General features: G+C 48.9%; 2 protein-coding genes across 2 annotated transcripts in view; both read right to left on the bottom strand.

Annotated features, from left to right (window-relative positions):
* znf576.2 (zinc finger protein 576, tandem duplicate 2) overlaps positions 1–16,855 on the bottom strand; it is a 104,702-nt gene that overhangs the window by 36,193 nt on the left and 51,654 nt on the right. The window lies entirely within an intron of this gene.
* znf576.1 (zinc finger protein 576, tandem duplicate 1) overlaps positions 1–16,855 on the bottom strand; it is a gene marked incomplete at both ends in the record, with an annotated part of 62,960 nt that overhangs the window by 9,623 nt on the left and 36,482 nt on the right. The window contains 7 exons of the mRNA XM_083761296.1: positions 957–1,146; positions 4,398–4,611; positions 6,072–6,155; positions 7,283–7,600; positions 10,988–11,216; positions 11,486–11,818; positions 13,619–13,892. Coding sequence (XP_083617422.1) covers positions 957–1,146; positions 4,398–4,611; positions 6,072–6,155; positions 7,283–7,600; positions 10,988–11,216; positions 11,486–11,818; positions 13,619–13,892 — 1,642 coding nt within the window. The remainder of the gene's footprint in view (positions 1–956; positions 1,147–4,397; positions 4,612–6,071; positions 6,156–7,282; positions 7,601–10,987; positions 11,217–11,485; positions 11,819–13,618; positions 13,893–16,855) is intronic.

The raw sequence follows: 16,855 nt of genomic DNA, 5'->3' as shown, positions 1-16,855 counted from the left end.
TTGGCTTTGACTGACTGACTGATATTAATACGGTAATCCAGCCAGTTCGGTCATTCGCATTATCATTTATGCTGGGCACACGCTTTTGTAAGCAAACGCTAAGCAATCCGTCCACTCCATGTGTGTGTGTGCGCGTGTGCGTGCACGGCTGCACGCTGTTTCACCCGCGTTTGGTTAAAAGTAAGTTACGTTTGAACTTGAACTTGAACTTAACCCTGAGCATTACAAACAAACTTTGCAAATAACGTGTCGGGTCCAAGCAATTCCTTCTGACTCTGTGCCATCATGCTAATGCTATCCCGCTCTGACTTATTTTCTGACTGCCGCTAGAAGAGCACGGAGAAACAACACAGTGAGGGGAGGGGCGGTGGGAGCAAAGGAGACAGATCTCCAAATGAACACCGCATTGAGCCTCGACACGTTGTTAGCTTGCAGCTCTTCTCTTTTTGGCGAACGACACCGCCGTTCAGAAATATAAATTTAGGTATAGAACCGCGACTATAGAATGTGCACTTGCTGTAGACAGAGACTTCTCTTTATCACGATTGAATGGTCAAATCCTGTAGTCGCACCTGTGCGACAAATTTAATTTTACAAGTCGCACTGTGATATTTTTTGTCGCAAATGCGAGTACCTAGTCGCACTGTCGAGCCCTGGCCACACCATGAGGCAAAGACACCAAGAGACAGGTCCATGTTTAGGTTCTGGAGGAACACCGGGGAGGGTTATGCCTTTCAAATCTCATCTCAGTCCAAGGGCTAATTTCACTATGAGTCCAATGGATGAGATCAATGAGACGACGACGGTCGTTAACAAGCCATCCACACACTCCAAATCTCCCTCAGAGAGAGAGAGAGAGACGTGCTGTCACAGCCTAACGCATGGTGAGACTGTCACAGAAGGGTGAACACAGACCTTCAGGGTTCCCACGGCGATGTGGATGCACACATACTGACCTTCAGGGTTCCCATGGCGATGTGGATGCCCACATACTGCGCCACCTCTCTGGCGGTGGTGGGCTGACTGGGCAGCTTGGACAGGCCGTTGGTGCTCCGGGCGATCTCCACCCACGTGTCCCGACCGAAATACCCCGAGAAGTACTCCATGGGCTCTCTGGGACGGGACGGGCTTCCTGGAGGAGACACGCTGGAGAAGACGGAATTCACAAGTTAGCAAAAAGGAGAAGCAAATATATAGGCCTGGAAAGGAGCCAGCTGAGGTGGTTCGGGGCATCTGGTTAGGATGCCTCTCGGGCACCTCCCTATAGGGAGGTCGTCGACGCACGTCCCACTGGGAGGAGACCCCGGGGCAGACCAAGGACCACGTCCCACTGGGAGGAGACCCCGGGGCAGAACAAGGATCACGTCCCATTGGGAGGAGACCCCAGGGCAGACCAAGGATCACGTCCCACTGGGAGGAGACCCCGGGGCAGACCAAGGACCACGTCCCACTGGGAGGAGACCCCGGGGCAGACCAAGGACCACGTCCCACTGGGAGGAGACCCCCGGGGCAGACCAAGGACCACGTCCCACTGGGAGGAGACCCCGGGGCAGACCAAGGACCACGTCCCACTGGGAGGAGACCCCCGGGGCAGACCAAGGACCACGTCCCACTGGGAGGAGACCCCGGGGCATCTGGTTAGGATGCCTCTCGGGCGCCTCCCTAGGGAGGTCCTCGACGCACGTCCCACTGCCTGGCTGTCCCCAGAGTGACAGCCAGGCAGTAACAAAGCCATAAAAATAAAAAATTGACCCACATAGTAAGCAAATGGGTGAGAGATTGTCATTGTCATGTACCTGTATGTCTCCAGGGGGCACTGTGGTTGTCATGTACCTGTGTGTCTCCAGGGGGCGCTGTGGTTGTCATGTACCTGAGTGTCTCCAGAGGGCGGTCGCTGTGGTTGTCATGTACCTGTGTGTCTCCACTGTGGTTGTCATGTACCTGAGTGTCTCCACTGTGGTTGTCATGTACCTGAGTGTCTCCACTGTGGTTGTCATGTACCTGAGTGTCTCCACTGTGGTTGTCATGTACCTGTGTGTCTCCACTGTGGTTGTCATGTACCTGAGTGTCTCCACTGTGGTTGTCATGTACCTGTGTGTCTCCAGGGGGCGCTGTGGTTGTCATGTACCTGAGTGTCTCCACTGTGGTTGTCATGTACCTGAGTGTCTCCACTGTGGTTGTCATGTACCTGTGTGTCTCCACTGTGGTTGTCATGTACCTGTGTGTCTCCACTGTGGTTGTCATGTACCTGAGTGTCTCCACTGTGGTTGTCATGTACCTGTGTGTCTCCACTGTGGTTGTCATGTACCTGTGTGTCTCCACTGTGGTTGTCATGTACCTGAGTGTCTCCACTGTGGTTGTCATGTACCTGTGTGTCTCCACTGTGGTTGTCATGTGACTGTGTGTCTCCACTGTGGTTGTCATGTACCTGTGTGTCTCCACTGTGGTTGTCATTTACCTGAGTGTCTCCACTGTGGTTGTCATGTACCTGAGTGTCTCCACTGTGGTTGTCATGTACCTGTGTGTCTCCACTGTGGTTGTCATGTACCTGAGTGTCTCCACTGTGGTTGTCATGTACCTGAGTGTCTCCACTGTGGTTGTCATGTACCTGAGTGTCTCCACTGTGGTTGTCATGTACCTGAGTGTCTCCAGAGGTCGCTGTGGTTGTCATGTACCTGAGTGTCTCCACTGTGGTTGTCGTGTACCTGAGTGTCTCCACTGTGGTTGTCATGTACCTGTGTGTCTCCACTGTGGTTGTCATGTACCTGTGTGTCTCCACTGTGGTTGTCATGTACCTGAGTGTCTCCACTGTGGTTGTCGTGTACCTGTGTGTCTCCACTGTGGTTGTCGTGTACCTGAGTGTCTCCACTGTGGTTGTCATGTACCTGAGTGTCTCCACTGTGGTTGTCATGTACCTGTGTGTCTCCAGAGGGCGGTCGCTGTGGTTGTCATGTACCTGTGTGTCTCCACTGTGGTTGTCTTGTACCTGTGTGTCTCCACTGTGGTTGTCGTGTACCTGAGTGTCTCCACTGTGGTTGTCATGTACCTGTGTGTCTCCACTGTGGTTGTCATGTACCTGAGTGTCTCCACTGTGGTTGTCATGTACCTGTGTGTCTCCACTGTGGTTGTCATGTACCTGTGTGTCTCCACTGTGGTTGTCATGTACCTGTGTGTCTCCACTGTGGTTGTCATGTACCTGTGTGTCTCCACTGTGGTTGTCGTGTACCTGTGTGTCTCCACTGTGGTTGTCATGTACCTGTGTGTCTCCACTGTGGTTGTCATGTACCTGTGTGTCTCCACTGTGGTTGTCATGTACCTGAGTGTCTCCACTGTGGTTGTCGTGTACCTGTGTGTCTCCACTGTGGTTGTCATGTACCTGTGTGTCTCCACTGTGGTTGTCATGTACCTGTGTGTCTCCACTGTGGTTGTCATGTACCTGAGTGTCTCCACTGTGGTTGTCATGTACCTGTGTGTCTCCACTGTGGTTGTCATGTACCTGAGTGTCTCCACTGTGGTTGTCATGTACCTGAGTGTCTCCACTGTGGTTGTCATGTACCTGTGTGTCTCCACTGTGGTTGTCATGTACCTGTGTGTCTCCACTGTGGTTGTCATGTACCTGTGTGTCTCCACTGTGGTTGTCATGTACCTGAGTGTCTCCACTGTGGTTGTCGTGTACCTGAGTGTCTCCACTGTGGTTGTCATGTACCTGTGTGTCTCCACTGTGGTTGTCATGTACCTGTGTGTCTCCACTGTGGTTGTCATGTACCTGTGTGTCTCCACTGTGGTTGTCATGTACCTGAGTGTCTCCACTGTGGTTGTCGTGTACCTGAGTGTCTCCACTGTGGTTGTCATGTATCTGTGACTGTGTGTCTCCACTGTGGTTGTCATGTACCTGTGTGTCTCCACTGTGGTTGTCGTGTACCTGAGTGTCTCCACTGTGGTTGTCATGTATCTGAGTGTCTCCACTGTGGTTGTCGTGTACCTGAGTGTCTCCACTGTGGTTGTCATGTATCTGTGACTGTGTGTCTCCACTGTGGTTGTCATGTACCTGTGTGTCTCCACTGTGGTTGTCGTGTACCTGAGTGTCTCCACTGTGGTTGTCATGTATCTGTGACTGTGTGTCTCCACTGTGGTTGTCATGTACCTGTGTGTCTCCACTGTGGTTGTCGTGTACCTGAGTGTCTCCACTGTGGTTGTCATGTACCTGAGTGTCTCCACTGTGGTTGTCGTGTACCTGAGTGTCTCCACTGTGGTTGTCATGTATCTGTGACTGTGTGTCTCCACTGTGGTTGTCATGTACCTGTGTGTCTCCACTGTGGTTGTCATGTACCTGTGTGTCTCCACTGTGGTTGTCATGTACCTGTGTGTCTCCAGGGGGCGCTGTGGTTGTCGTGTACCTGCGTGTCTCCAGAGGGCGGTCGCTGTGGTTGTCGCGGTGATAGGAGGCCATGGTCTGTGCCTCGCGGTGATAGGAGGCCATGGTCTGTGCCTCGCGGTGAGGCGGGCGGTCCGATAGATCGCACACATCACCGTCCTCCTCGTCAGAACTCTGCAGGAGGAAGTCACGCAGCTGGGGAGCGCTCTGCCACTCGGCCTCCGTCTCCTCCTCCCCTACGAGAACAATATGAAGACATTATTACATCTACTGTATATCCTCCTCTACGAGAACAATATGAAGACATTATTACATCTATATCCAGGGCTGCACCTAAGTGGTGCGCCAGTGCGCATGCGCCGTCAAAATCCATAATGCGCTGTCAATCAAGCGCCGGGAAGCACTTCTGCGTACAAACAGCCGGGGCCGCACAGAATGATTATCATGGCCAGAATACTAGCACATTCTGTGGCGAGAGCATTTCCCACTGACTCCCACTCAAAGTAGCTACTACTGGCCAATCACAGCACGTCTTGCACAAGTGCACTGGCCATTGTGGCCAATCACAGCGCGTCCTTAGTCAAACGAGGGAGGATCCACTCTATTCCAAGCTGCTCACCGCTTGTTTTCCGGGTGCTGGAGCAAGTTGCTCGTGTGCGATGCCTTCTCTCACGGACTGGCACGGCTGCTGCACAATATGAAGCTTATCAACATGACAACAGCGTGTCCCGACATACTGTCCCTTATTATCGTAAAGTCGGGTAGTGTACACTGTTTATTTTGCACCGAGGAGCCATGTGTGTCTGACTGTCTGACTCTGTGTTGACTGTGTGTACATCCCCTCGGCTAAAAACGAGAGGGAAGCCTGACGTATGCTTCGCCGTACGACGTGTCGTATGTTAAACAAATAGGCAATAGCTGATCTGCAAGCTCACAACGTGTCGCCTCCGCAACACGTTGTGAGCTAGTAGATCGGCTATTTAAATTAAATATTGCTTTGATGCTCATATTATCCTTAGGAAGTATTAAGAAGTTTGTATTAGAATATGCATATAGGGCTGGAATACACATGGACCTATAGCTGCAATTTGCAACTCTAGATGTATTTGTATAATGGGATGAATCTAGAGTTGCAATACTCTCCATTGACTCCCCAGTCCCCACTTATCCAATAAATATCCTTTTGCTATAAGTTATTCATGCATCCCTATTTTATCCATCCGGCGAGACGGGTCGCCGCATTTTAGGAGCACCAACTAACTCCTCCAGGTGCTCCTCTGAGTACTAGACCAAAAGAGTTGTGTGCAGCCCTGAACATATCCTCCCCTACAACCACAATAGGGTGTGGTTTAACGTGATTATTGCCGCGACAGTGATGCGCAAGGAACGAGACAAAGTCGAGTTCCGCAAGCATCACTGAAGTAATATTGCAATTCTACAAGTTACCCTTAAAACTAAGAAAATCACTGAAAAAATATTTTCTTTTAATGACAGATGTAGTCACTACGACCACATATGTCCCAAGAAACTAGCTAGCCTAACCACCGAGTTTGCTAGCGCTCTGGGAGAACAGAGCAGCTGAATTCTTTGTTTTGTTGTTTTGTTGAGGTGGTGAATGGTGCTGGTTTGATCCACGGCTAGAAGCCGTTTCAACCAATCAGATTGCTTCCTCGAAACGACCTGTTGTAGAATGTACCTTCGTCCATGTTGTCATAATGGTTGAAGGGTCCGTCGAGGAGCCCCGCCTCCTCGCTCTCTTCAACCTCTGGACTGCAGTCATCTGAAGCAGAACAAAACAAAGTACAGTCATTCTGTATGCATTTTTACACATTTTATAATTGGGTTTTTTTCTCTATCTCGTCTCAGTAATAAATGTAACTGTGTGGGTTTTGTCTGCCCCAGGTCTCTCGCGTCTAGTCGGGACTTGTGTTGCGATCACAACAAACTATGGCCTTTGTCAAATGGAAGCCAGTGACGAACTGGTGCCGTGTCATTAGTCAGAAGGTTCATTGTTCTGAAATTACTATCCCTATCTCTAACCCTAACCTAAACCTAACCGCAAGCACGGGAGCAAACCTAAACCTAACCGCAAGCACGGGAGCAAACCTAAACCTAACCGCAAGCACGGGAGCAAACCTAAACCTAACCGCAAGCACGGGAGCAGTGCATGTTCGGACTAACGGGACTTCGGATCTATGGGCAGTTTCCGACGAACTAGCCTCGGAAACCCAGACGTTTTTATTTCCAGGGAGGAAAAAAAGGTCTGGGACCGAGTCCACTTCAAGTGTAAAATAACGTATACTGGATCTCTTGCCCACTAGTCCCTTCCTAACATTTTAGTCTAGTTTTTATTAATATTTCTAATATTTATTCTCAGTTTTAGTCGTCATAGCTTAGTTTTCATTTAGTTTCCATTGAGTTTGTCAGTGGAAAAAAAGGTAGTTTTTTTTAATCCATTGAAACCTGAGAACAGATTCTACAAAATAATGTCATCTAAGTCCTGACAGTTTTCTGAAAAATCTGTTTCCATGTCAGTCGTTCTCAAACCATTTAATGTCAAGGACCCCCAGAATTATATGTAATTGGCCGCCGACCCCCATCTCAAAATATGTTGTTCCAGGGACCCCCCCAGAAGCTAATATTTTAGTTAAAAACGTTTGCTGTGAAAGAGTAAAATTATATTCCAAAGATTTGCTCCACATTTTCAAGATTTTTCAAAAAATATCAGATCTACAAGCTCGTAGCGCGGCACTCGGTGCCGCACTATGAGCTTGTAGATCTGATATTTTTCAACAGCTAAAGTTTAAAATAATGTTCAAAGTGGTTCAAATCCATAAGGCGTCCCTGAGGTCTAAACGGGTTCAAATAAAGCTTACGACGACAACAACGACAACAATAATAACTTACTAATGTCATCATCGGCGGCAGAGTGGCGATCGGCGCGGCGCGGGGCGCTGCCGCCAGTGGGTGTGGCTCCCAGTAGCACCTCCCTCTCCTCCTCCTTGACCGGGTAGAAGATGCACTGTCTGCTGTTGACCAGGTCCGCCGGCGAACTGTAGGGGTCACTGTTGCCCAGGTCCACTGACGAACCATAGGGTTCGCTGTTGCCCAGGTCCACTGACGAGCTGGAGTAGGCGTCGCTGTTGCAGAGGTCGGTGCAGGCCGCCGCGTTCTCCGCCGGAGGAGCGCTGGACGACGGGTCGCTCTCTGCTCCTCCTGGAGAAACTAACGGCGAGGCATTCCCAATCGGTCAAACAACAGTTGTTGTTGAGGCAAAGACTACAGGCGAGACCTTCTAAACCCTGACCGCTTTCCTGACTGCTCCGGTTCAGCCTCTATCCTTTTATTACGCCATGGTTAATACCTTCCGGTTCAGCCTCTCTCCTTTTGTTACTCTACGGTTAACCCATTTCGACCTGAGATCAGATTAAAAAAATGTGTGTGCCAAGTTACAACGCACAGCATGATCATGATGGCGCCGTTGCATGGCGACATAGTGCTGGTCTGGCTCATTGTTTGTTTGTTTGTTGCGTGTTTTACGTTTGAACGAGTGGATTGTCTGAAGTATGAGAGGACCGAGTTGCTGTACATCAGAGACAGCTTTCAGCTTTCCCCACCGCAACTTTTGTTTTCGTCTAACAACTTTGTAAAGCAAACAGACGTGACTAACACTGATGCTGGTCGCAGCAGGAGCCGCCGCTACGCTCTACCCAGGAAGAGAGGCAGGCGAGCCGGTGCCTTGGTGAGACTCCGCCGCCGAAAACTTCGCTCCCCGCTGCCCTGCATTCTTTTATCCAACGTTAGATCTCTAACGAACAAAATGGATGAACTATCTCTTGTCGTCAACTCCAAGCGTGACGTCTCGGACTGCTCCGTGCTCTGCCTCACAGAGACATGGCTGCGCGAATGTGTCACCGACTCAGCTGTGGTATTACCTGGCTACACTCTTCACCGCACAGACCGGACTGAGGACTCGCTGAAACGCCGCGGAGGAGGAGTTTGTTTCTACGTGAAAGACAGATGGTGCTCTGACACTAAAGTTCTACACCGATCATGTTCGCCAGAGCTCGAGTCTCTTAGCATCCGATGCAGACCCTTCTACCTCCCGAGGGAATTTGCTTCAATCATCTTGGTAGCTGTGTACATCCCCCCACAGGCTGGAGCAATGTCAGCTGCCCGACAGCTAGCTGCACATATCACGGAATTGGAAAATGCCCATCCACATTCAGCGGTCCTTATTATGGGAGATCTGAACCATGTTAACTTGAGGAAGTCGCTTCCGCGGTATAAACAACAGATCCACGCTGCCACTAGAGGTGAGAAAACTCTTGACCAGTGCTACAGCACCATACCCCACGCGTTTCATGCCGTGGTGCGTGCCCCCCTCGGTCTGTCGGACCATAACTCTATCTTACTGATCCCCCAGTATCGTCAGCAGCTGAAGACCAACAAACGTTGCTCTAAGACTGTAAGACAATGGTCCCCTGAGGCTGCTGATAGCCTGAGTGCCTGCCTTGATTTAACTGACTGGTCTGTTTTTCAAGATGCATGCAATGACCTGGATGAGTATACTGACACAGTTACCTCCTACATACAGTTCTCTGAGTCTCTCTGTATCCCATCTAAGACTGTTACTGTTTTTAGCCATAACAAACCTTGGTTCAGTAAAGAGGTTAAAACCCTCTGCTCAAAGAAAAACGAACAACAAAGAGGCTTTTAAATTAGCCAGATATGAGTTTGAACATGCTGTGAAAAAAGCTAAAGCCAAATATAATGACAGTCTGCAAGCCAAGCTACGTGCCAATGGCACCAAGGGTGTTTGGCAAGGGATGCAGACCATCACAGGGTATAAAGGCAGCCGCCGAGCCCCAGATGATGACCCCCCTCCTCCCTGATAGATTGAACGAGTTCTATTGTAGATTTGACATGCCCAGAGATGTCCATCCCAGTGAAGCAGCAGCAAACTACCCTTTATAATTAGTGAGCAAGAGGTAAGAACCCTCCTCCTTAAACAAAACAGCAGCAGGCCTAGATCAGGTCTCTGCTTTTACTTTAAAGCACTGTGCCCACCAATTATCTCCTGTCTTTACTGGTATTTTTAACTGGTCTCTTACACTATGCAAAGTCCCTGCTTGTTTTAAATCTGCTGTGGTTATACCTGTCCCTAAGAAGCCTAATGCTGTTAGCATGAATGACTACAGGCCTGTCGCCTTGACCTCTGTCGTAATGAAAATATTTGAACGCATTGTCTGTAATCGCCTGTCCAATGTTGAGATGGATTACTTCCAGTTTGCCTATCGAGCTAACAGGTCTGTAGAGGATGCTGTGTCTCTGTGCCTCCACAGTATCCTACAGCACCTGGAAGCCCCTGCCACATATGTTAGAGTTTTATTTATTGATTTCAGTTCTGCGTTTAACACGATTCTGCCCATCAAATTATTTGATAAGCTCTTGGCCATGGGTATTAATCACTCTCTTTGTCTCTGGATTTTAGACTTTCTGTCAAACCGGAAGCAAGTGGTTAAGATTGGCAACATGCTCTCTCAATCCAGGACTCTTAACACTGGGGCCCCCCAGGGCTGTGTTCTCTCAGCCCTCCTCTTCGCACTTTATACCAATGACTTTATTTCACATTCTCAATTTGTTTCTTTTTTTAAATATGCAGATGACACAACTGTCGTTGGCTATATTACAAATGGTGACGAATCAGCCTACAGGGCCGAGGTGGCAGCCCTCGTAGACTGGTGCACTTTGAATAACCTTATCCTAAACCTGGCTAAGACCAAAGAAATTATCTTTGATTTCCGGAAAAAGGGGATTATCCCCCCATCCCTGGTTATCGACGACCAGCCTGTCGAAAGGGTCGACAGTTTTAAATTCCTTGGCACCACTATATGCTGCTCCCTGAAATGGGAAGTTAACACATTAACATCTTGAGTAAAGCCCACCAGAGGCTTCACTTCCTACGCCTCTTAAAGAAGTTCGGTGTGACTGGGGAGGCGTTGGTTCACTTCTACAGAGCCACTGTGGAGAGTGTCCTCGTCTTCTCAGTCACAGTGTGGTATGGAAACACCACCGTCTTAGAGAGGAAACGGTTGGAAAGGGTGGTGCGCACAGCGTCAAAAATCATTGGCCTCGACCTCCCATCCGTCTCCTCTATCTACACCATACGCACTAAGCGCAGAATGCAGAAGGTGATTGCCGACCCCTCCCACCCTGCCTGCTCTCTTTTCGCACCCCTGCCCTCAGGTAAGAGACTCCGGTCTCTAAAGTGCAATACCTGCCACTTTAAGAACAGCACTTATCCCGAGGCTGTTCGCCTCCTGAATGCTGACCCTCTTTTCACTCGCACTTTACAGCGTGAAGCTGCTTTGTAAAACGATGAACTGTGATGAATTTGCTTTTTATTTATTCAACATGAATTGCAACGTTTTGCATTCTTCTTATTTATTGGTCCCCCTCATATGATGTCTGTACTTTTGTATCGTGTTCTGTCTGATTATGTGATGTGTATGTATGTTTTTAGTGCACTGAAACAAATTCCAATCAACTATGTTGACATGGCAATAAAGTCTTGAATCTTGATGCGTGTGTGTTGTGGTGGTTAGTTACCTGCAGCAGAGCAGTCTTCCGCCCTCCACTGGGTGTGTCTCCCAGGAGGAGCCTGCCTGGGGAGAGCCCCGAACTGAGCCTGCTGCGAGGGCGGAGGAGGAGGAAGAGGAGGAGGAGGAAGAGGAGGATGGATCATCTCCTGCTTCACCAGAACACTCCTGACATGCTGGGAGCTCTGCTCCATCTGCCTCTTCATCACCTGGCCTTCCTCGTCCTCGGGGTCCGTGTCCTAGGGATGGGAACGACACAGCGGTCAGTCAGCGCCACAGTCCGATCCACCCCGATAGCCTGGGCCCAATCCACCCCGATAGGGCCCAGGGCCCGATCACCCCGATAGGGCCCAGGGCCCGATCCACCCCGATAGCCTGGGCCCAATCCACCCCGATAGGGCCCAGGGCCCGATCACCCCGATAGGGCCCAGGGCCCGATCCACCCCGATAGCCAGGGCCACATCCACCCCGATAGGGCCCAGGGCCCGATCACCCCGGTCAGTCTCACCTGCGGTGCTCTGTGGAGGCTCCTGCAGTGTCTGGTGGTCAGGAACCTCTCCAGGACAAGGCCAGGGGAGCGGGACTGGTCAGCCTCTGTGTCCTCCTCCTCCCCCACGCTGGTGGTCACCGACTCCAGCTCAAACACCAGCTGCTCCTCTTGGGAGGAGGCGTGCTCCGACGGAGGAGGAGGAGGAGGAAGAGAAGGAGGAACCGAGGAGGGCGTGGCCGTGGCTCTGGTGGGCCGGGCGGCCGCGGTGGCGGCGGCGGCGGGACCGAGGCCGAGCCGCGGCGGCGGCTGACACGCGGCCGTCCTCGCCTCATCGTCGTCGGGCGGCGGCGGCTGTCACAATGACATATTTAAATACATTAAAAAGGTAGGTACCCTCACAACAAACATGCAGTAATCCTGGTCTCTATACTGCCTCCTCCTGGCCAGCCGGGGCGCCTGATGGAGGGGAAAGGAACTGGTCTCTATACTGCCTCCCCCTGGCCAGCCGGGGCGCCTGATGGAGGGGAAAGGAACTGGTTGGAATAACGTGTTCCTTCCACGTGCTACGTCCAACCAGGGAAACTCCCCCCTGTCAGGTGTAAAGGAGCAACTTGGACACTCAGGCATGAAGGAAGCATGAGTTCAAGTCCGTTGCTCTCCCCTTGTCCCCCATATATGGGGACTAGGTTGCTCTCCCCTTGTCCCCCATATATGGGGACTAGGTTGGTCTCCCCATGTCCCCCATATATGGGGACTAGGTTGGTCTCCCCTTGTCCCCCATATATGGGGACTAGGTTGGTCTCCCCTTGTTCCCCATATATGGGGACTAGGTTGGTCTCCCCATGTCCCCCATATATGGGGACTAGGTTGGTCTCCCCATGTCCCCCATATATGGGGACTAGGTTGGTCTCCCCATGTCCCCCATATATGGGGACTAGGTTGGTCTCCCCTTGTCCCCCATATATGGGGACTAGGTTGCTCTCCCCTTGTCCCCCATATATGGGGACTAGGTTGGTCTCCCCTTGTCCCCCATATATGGGGACTAGGTTGGTCTCCCCTTGTCCCCCATATATGGGGACTAGGTTGGTCTCCCCTTGTCCCCCATATATGGGGACTAGGTTGCTCTCCCCTTGTCCCCCATATATGGGGACTAGGTTGCTCTCCCCTTGTCCCCCATATATGGGGACTAGGTTGCTCTCCCCTTGTCCCCCATATATGGGGACTAGGTTGCTCTCCCCTTGTCCCCCATATATGGGGACTAGGTTGCTCTCCCCTTGTCCCCCATATATGGGGACTAGGTTGCTCTCCCCTTGTCCCCCATATATGGGGACTAGGTTGCTCTCCCCTTGTCCCCCATATATGGGGACTAGGTTGGTCTCCCCTTGTCCCCCATATATGGGGACTAGGTTGGTCTCCCCTTGTCCCCCATATATGGGGACTAGGTTGGTCTCCCCTTGTCCCCCATATATGGGGACTAGGTTGGTCTCCCCATGTCCCCCATATATATCAATACTACATTTCTGTGCGTGGTGTTTAGACATTTTCAGAACAAAAAAGAAAGAGGGGTTTAATTACTTAGTTTAAAATAATGTATTAATTAATTAATGTAAATAATTAATTAAATAGTTACTGTATCGATTTCAAATCATTGAATCGGATCGGCATAATGAACCAATATGGTCCATGAATCGTATCGTCAACTATGTATCGTACACACACACACACACACACACACACACACACACACACACACACACACACACACACACACACACACACACACACACACACACACACACACACACACACACACACACACACACACACACACACACACACACACACACACACACACACACACACACACACACACACACACAAAGCGTCACATTGCAGATCGACTATTTTCACTGCTCGACTAAAGTGTTTCTGCCCAACAGCAACAATATGCAATGTGATCAATCAATCAGTCAATCAATCAATCAATCAATCAATCAATCAATCAATCAATCAATCAATCAATCAATCAATCAATCAATCAATCAATCAATCAATCAATCAATCAGTCAATCAATCAATCAATCAATCAATCAATCATCAATCAGTCAATCAATCAATCAATCAATCATCAATCATCAATCAGTCAGTCACCTGACATTCCACCTGGGCTCCTCCCTTGGCGGTGTGTGCGTCATCGACGCTCCTCCGCGCCACGCCGTTCCTCTTCTGACGCCCTCCTCCTCTCCTCCCCCGGGCCCCGCCCCTCAGCCCCGCCCCCCGCATGGCGTCCGGGGCGGGGGCGGGGCTCTGCTGCAGGGCCGTCTCCTCCTCCTCCTCCTTGACGTCGGGCTGGCCCCCCCCCATGGAGCAGGATGCAGTCTGGGAGGTGGAGTTCATCTCCGAGGGCCCGCCCACCGACTCGCTCCTGGAACACCATTTAGTTTTTAGGTTATTTTAGTCATAAGTCTTTTTAACCCACTCTGACCTGAGATCAGATTCTAAAAATGTTCTTCTACATCCTGACAGTTTTCCATTCTGACCTGAGATCAGATTCTAAAAATGTCTTCTACATCCCGACAGTTTTCTGAAAAAGCTATGTTTCTATGTCAGTCGTTCAAAAATAGCAGACCTACAAGCCCGTGGCGCGATATGAATGAATCCCAATGCATTTTCCCCATAGGCTTTTCTTAATTTTCTTATTTAAAGGACCTATAACATAAAATTCAACGTTTTTGGGGCTCCTATACTGTATGTGTTTTCTATCCCCACAAATAACCAATTTTGAACAATCAGGCCTTCATGTCATATGGGTGTTTTAATGGAAATTGCTCTCAGAAACAGCTCGACTGATTTTGGCCTCATCGTGATGTCATCAATGTCACCCTACTTTGTATAATTCCTCCTCTTCTTCAGTCTTCAGTTGCAAATTTGCATTTCCACTTTGTTTACAATGTCCACCTTTGTTGATTTTCCAAGCTGGCATGGAATGGAAACAAGCCTGGTTTTATCTAGCATGAGTATTATAATAACTCAAATATTAAATAATCTGCATATCAGCACCCTCTCCACCTCAAGACATTGTGGTACTGCAGCTAAAACTGCTTTCAAAGTCCAGAAAGAATTGACAAGGCCTGGTTATATCAGAGTGGTGATTGAGGCTCAAACCATTAGAAATAACTTTGAGGGACATGGACAATATGATTATTAAATATTAAAAACAGTTTTAAAATGCATGTTATTTGCGCTTTAAAGACCTTTTAAGCGTCGTAAGAAGCCAACTCTTGTCGTGACAAATCATGACAACACACACAATATTTCGGGCCAAACAAAGAATTAGAAAGTAGAAAAAAACGGCAGGTTACAACACTTTTTTAGTTTTTCTTCTTCTTTGTAATTATTTGTTTGGTCAAAAAATTGTGTTTGTTGTCATGATTTGTCACGAAAAGAGTTGGCTTCGTACGACGCTTAAAAGGTCTTTAAATACATTTTTTTTAGAAATGCCTATGGGCAGGGCTCCAGACTAACTTTTTCACAGGTAGCACTGGTGCCACCTACCTTTTCATTTGGTAGCGCCACCAGAAATTAGGTAGCACCATTTTTTTATTTGTATAGCGTGGTATTATTACATGATCTTATCGTGCCCCCACATAGGGCGCCATTTATTTTTGTAGTGGTTTCCACCATTAAAGGTTTGAATCATAAAAACCCCCCTACAAAGGTCACTGTGTGAAAAACAGCAACCTACCTGGTTATACTTCAAAACACTGTAGATGGTTTGAACCCAACACAAAGTCACTCAGTCTAGGCAATATTTATATTCCACACACAGAAAGTCAGTTTAAGGTTTTGTGTTGAAAATTAAATGCAGCCCAAACCTTTGGGATTAATAAAGTGACAATTTGTACAATATCCCATTACGATTATCCAAATGAATTCCTTATTATAATATTTTTACATTTTGGAAAAAATCTTTTGCAATGTGAAATGCCACCGAATTCTTAATCCTTTTCCTTGTCTTCATGGGCCAAGTTGGCCAAGTTGTGAAAGCTGCATACTTTTATTTTGAAGGCAAAAGTTTCTAAATGCTCTCAGAGCCTGCATATCTCCGCATGCTGAAAATAGCTGATTTACAAGCTCACAACATGTCGCGGACGCGACGCGTTGTGAGCTTGTAGATCAGCCATTTTCAGCACACACTTTGTACGACGAAGAATAAATCAGGCATCAGTGCTCTTCACTCACTGGGAGGGAGATTAATGTATTTTGTTGGCCGATCATCATGTATGGACACAGGCTACCTCCTCGATGCAAACATAACAAGCTTTGGAAGCTATTTTTCGTGGCACATTATATGTTTAATCAAACAACAAGTTTACCTCCTCACTTATTGTTTGGGTCGGGAGCTTACAGTCTATGGTCGGGAGTCGGCTGTCTGTGTAGATCATGACTGATCATCATGCAGTTAGATATGCGCGCTGCGCTCCAGTGAAATTGTACAGCTGAGAAAGATTAGTTAATTTGTGTCGGATAAACTGCGTTCAGACCTGAATATATATTCGCCTCGGTTCGTCCAGTTTGTACCGCGGCAGGTCGCGCTGCGCCTGTTTGCGCAATTATCGTCTTTGCATTGACTTTGCAGGCAGGCAGAGAGAGAGAGAGAGAGGGGATTCGATTGAGCCAAAAGAAAGTAATACTTTATTATCGCACTACTAATAGCCGCCCGGTGCCCGTGCCTCAGTGTTGAGACGGAGTAAAAATAAATAAATAAACGGATCGTTTTTCTTTCTTTTTTCCGCACATTTCCAAGTATCACCGGTGCGACCTCATTAAATTTTAAGTATCACCATAAGAAATTAAGTCGCATATGCGACCTAATAGGTCGCACGCTGGAGCCCTGCCTATGGGACAAATGCATTGGGATTCATTTCCTGGGCCACTCGTCATTCTGAAAGGGGGAGGGACTGCGACGCTCTAGAGGCCTTACCCTCTTCTGGGCCCCTCGTCGGGGGCGGGACCTCGTCGGGGGCGGGATCTTGTTGGGGGCGGGACCGCGGCGTTCTATAGAGCGTCGCAGTCCCTCCCCCTTTCAGAACAACGAGTGGCCCAGGAAATGAATCCCAATGCATTTTTCCCATAGGCTTTTCTTAATTTTCTTATTTAAAGACCTTTTAAGCGTCGTAAGAAGCCAACTCTTGTCGTGACCAATCATGACAACACACAGAATATTTCGGGCCAAACAAAGAATTAGAAAGTAGAAAAAAACGACACTTTTTTTGTTGTTTTTCTTCTTTGTGATTATTTGTTTGGTCCAAAATATTGTGTGTGTTGTCATGATTTGTCACGACAAGAGTTGGCTTCGTACGACGCTTAAAAGGTCTTTAACCCATT

The sequence above is a fragment of the Protomyctophum parallelum genome (genome assembly GCF_964188405.1).
Source record: "Protomyctophum parallelum genome assembly, chromosome: 3".
NCBI classification, from domain to species: Eukaryota; Metazoa; Chordata; class Actinopteri; order Myctophiformes; family Myctophidae; genus Protomyctophum; species Protomyctophum parallelum.
The sequence above is the reverse complement of the archived record's forward strand: the minus strand, read 5'-3'. Positions and strand labels throughout refer to the sequence as shown.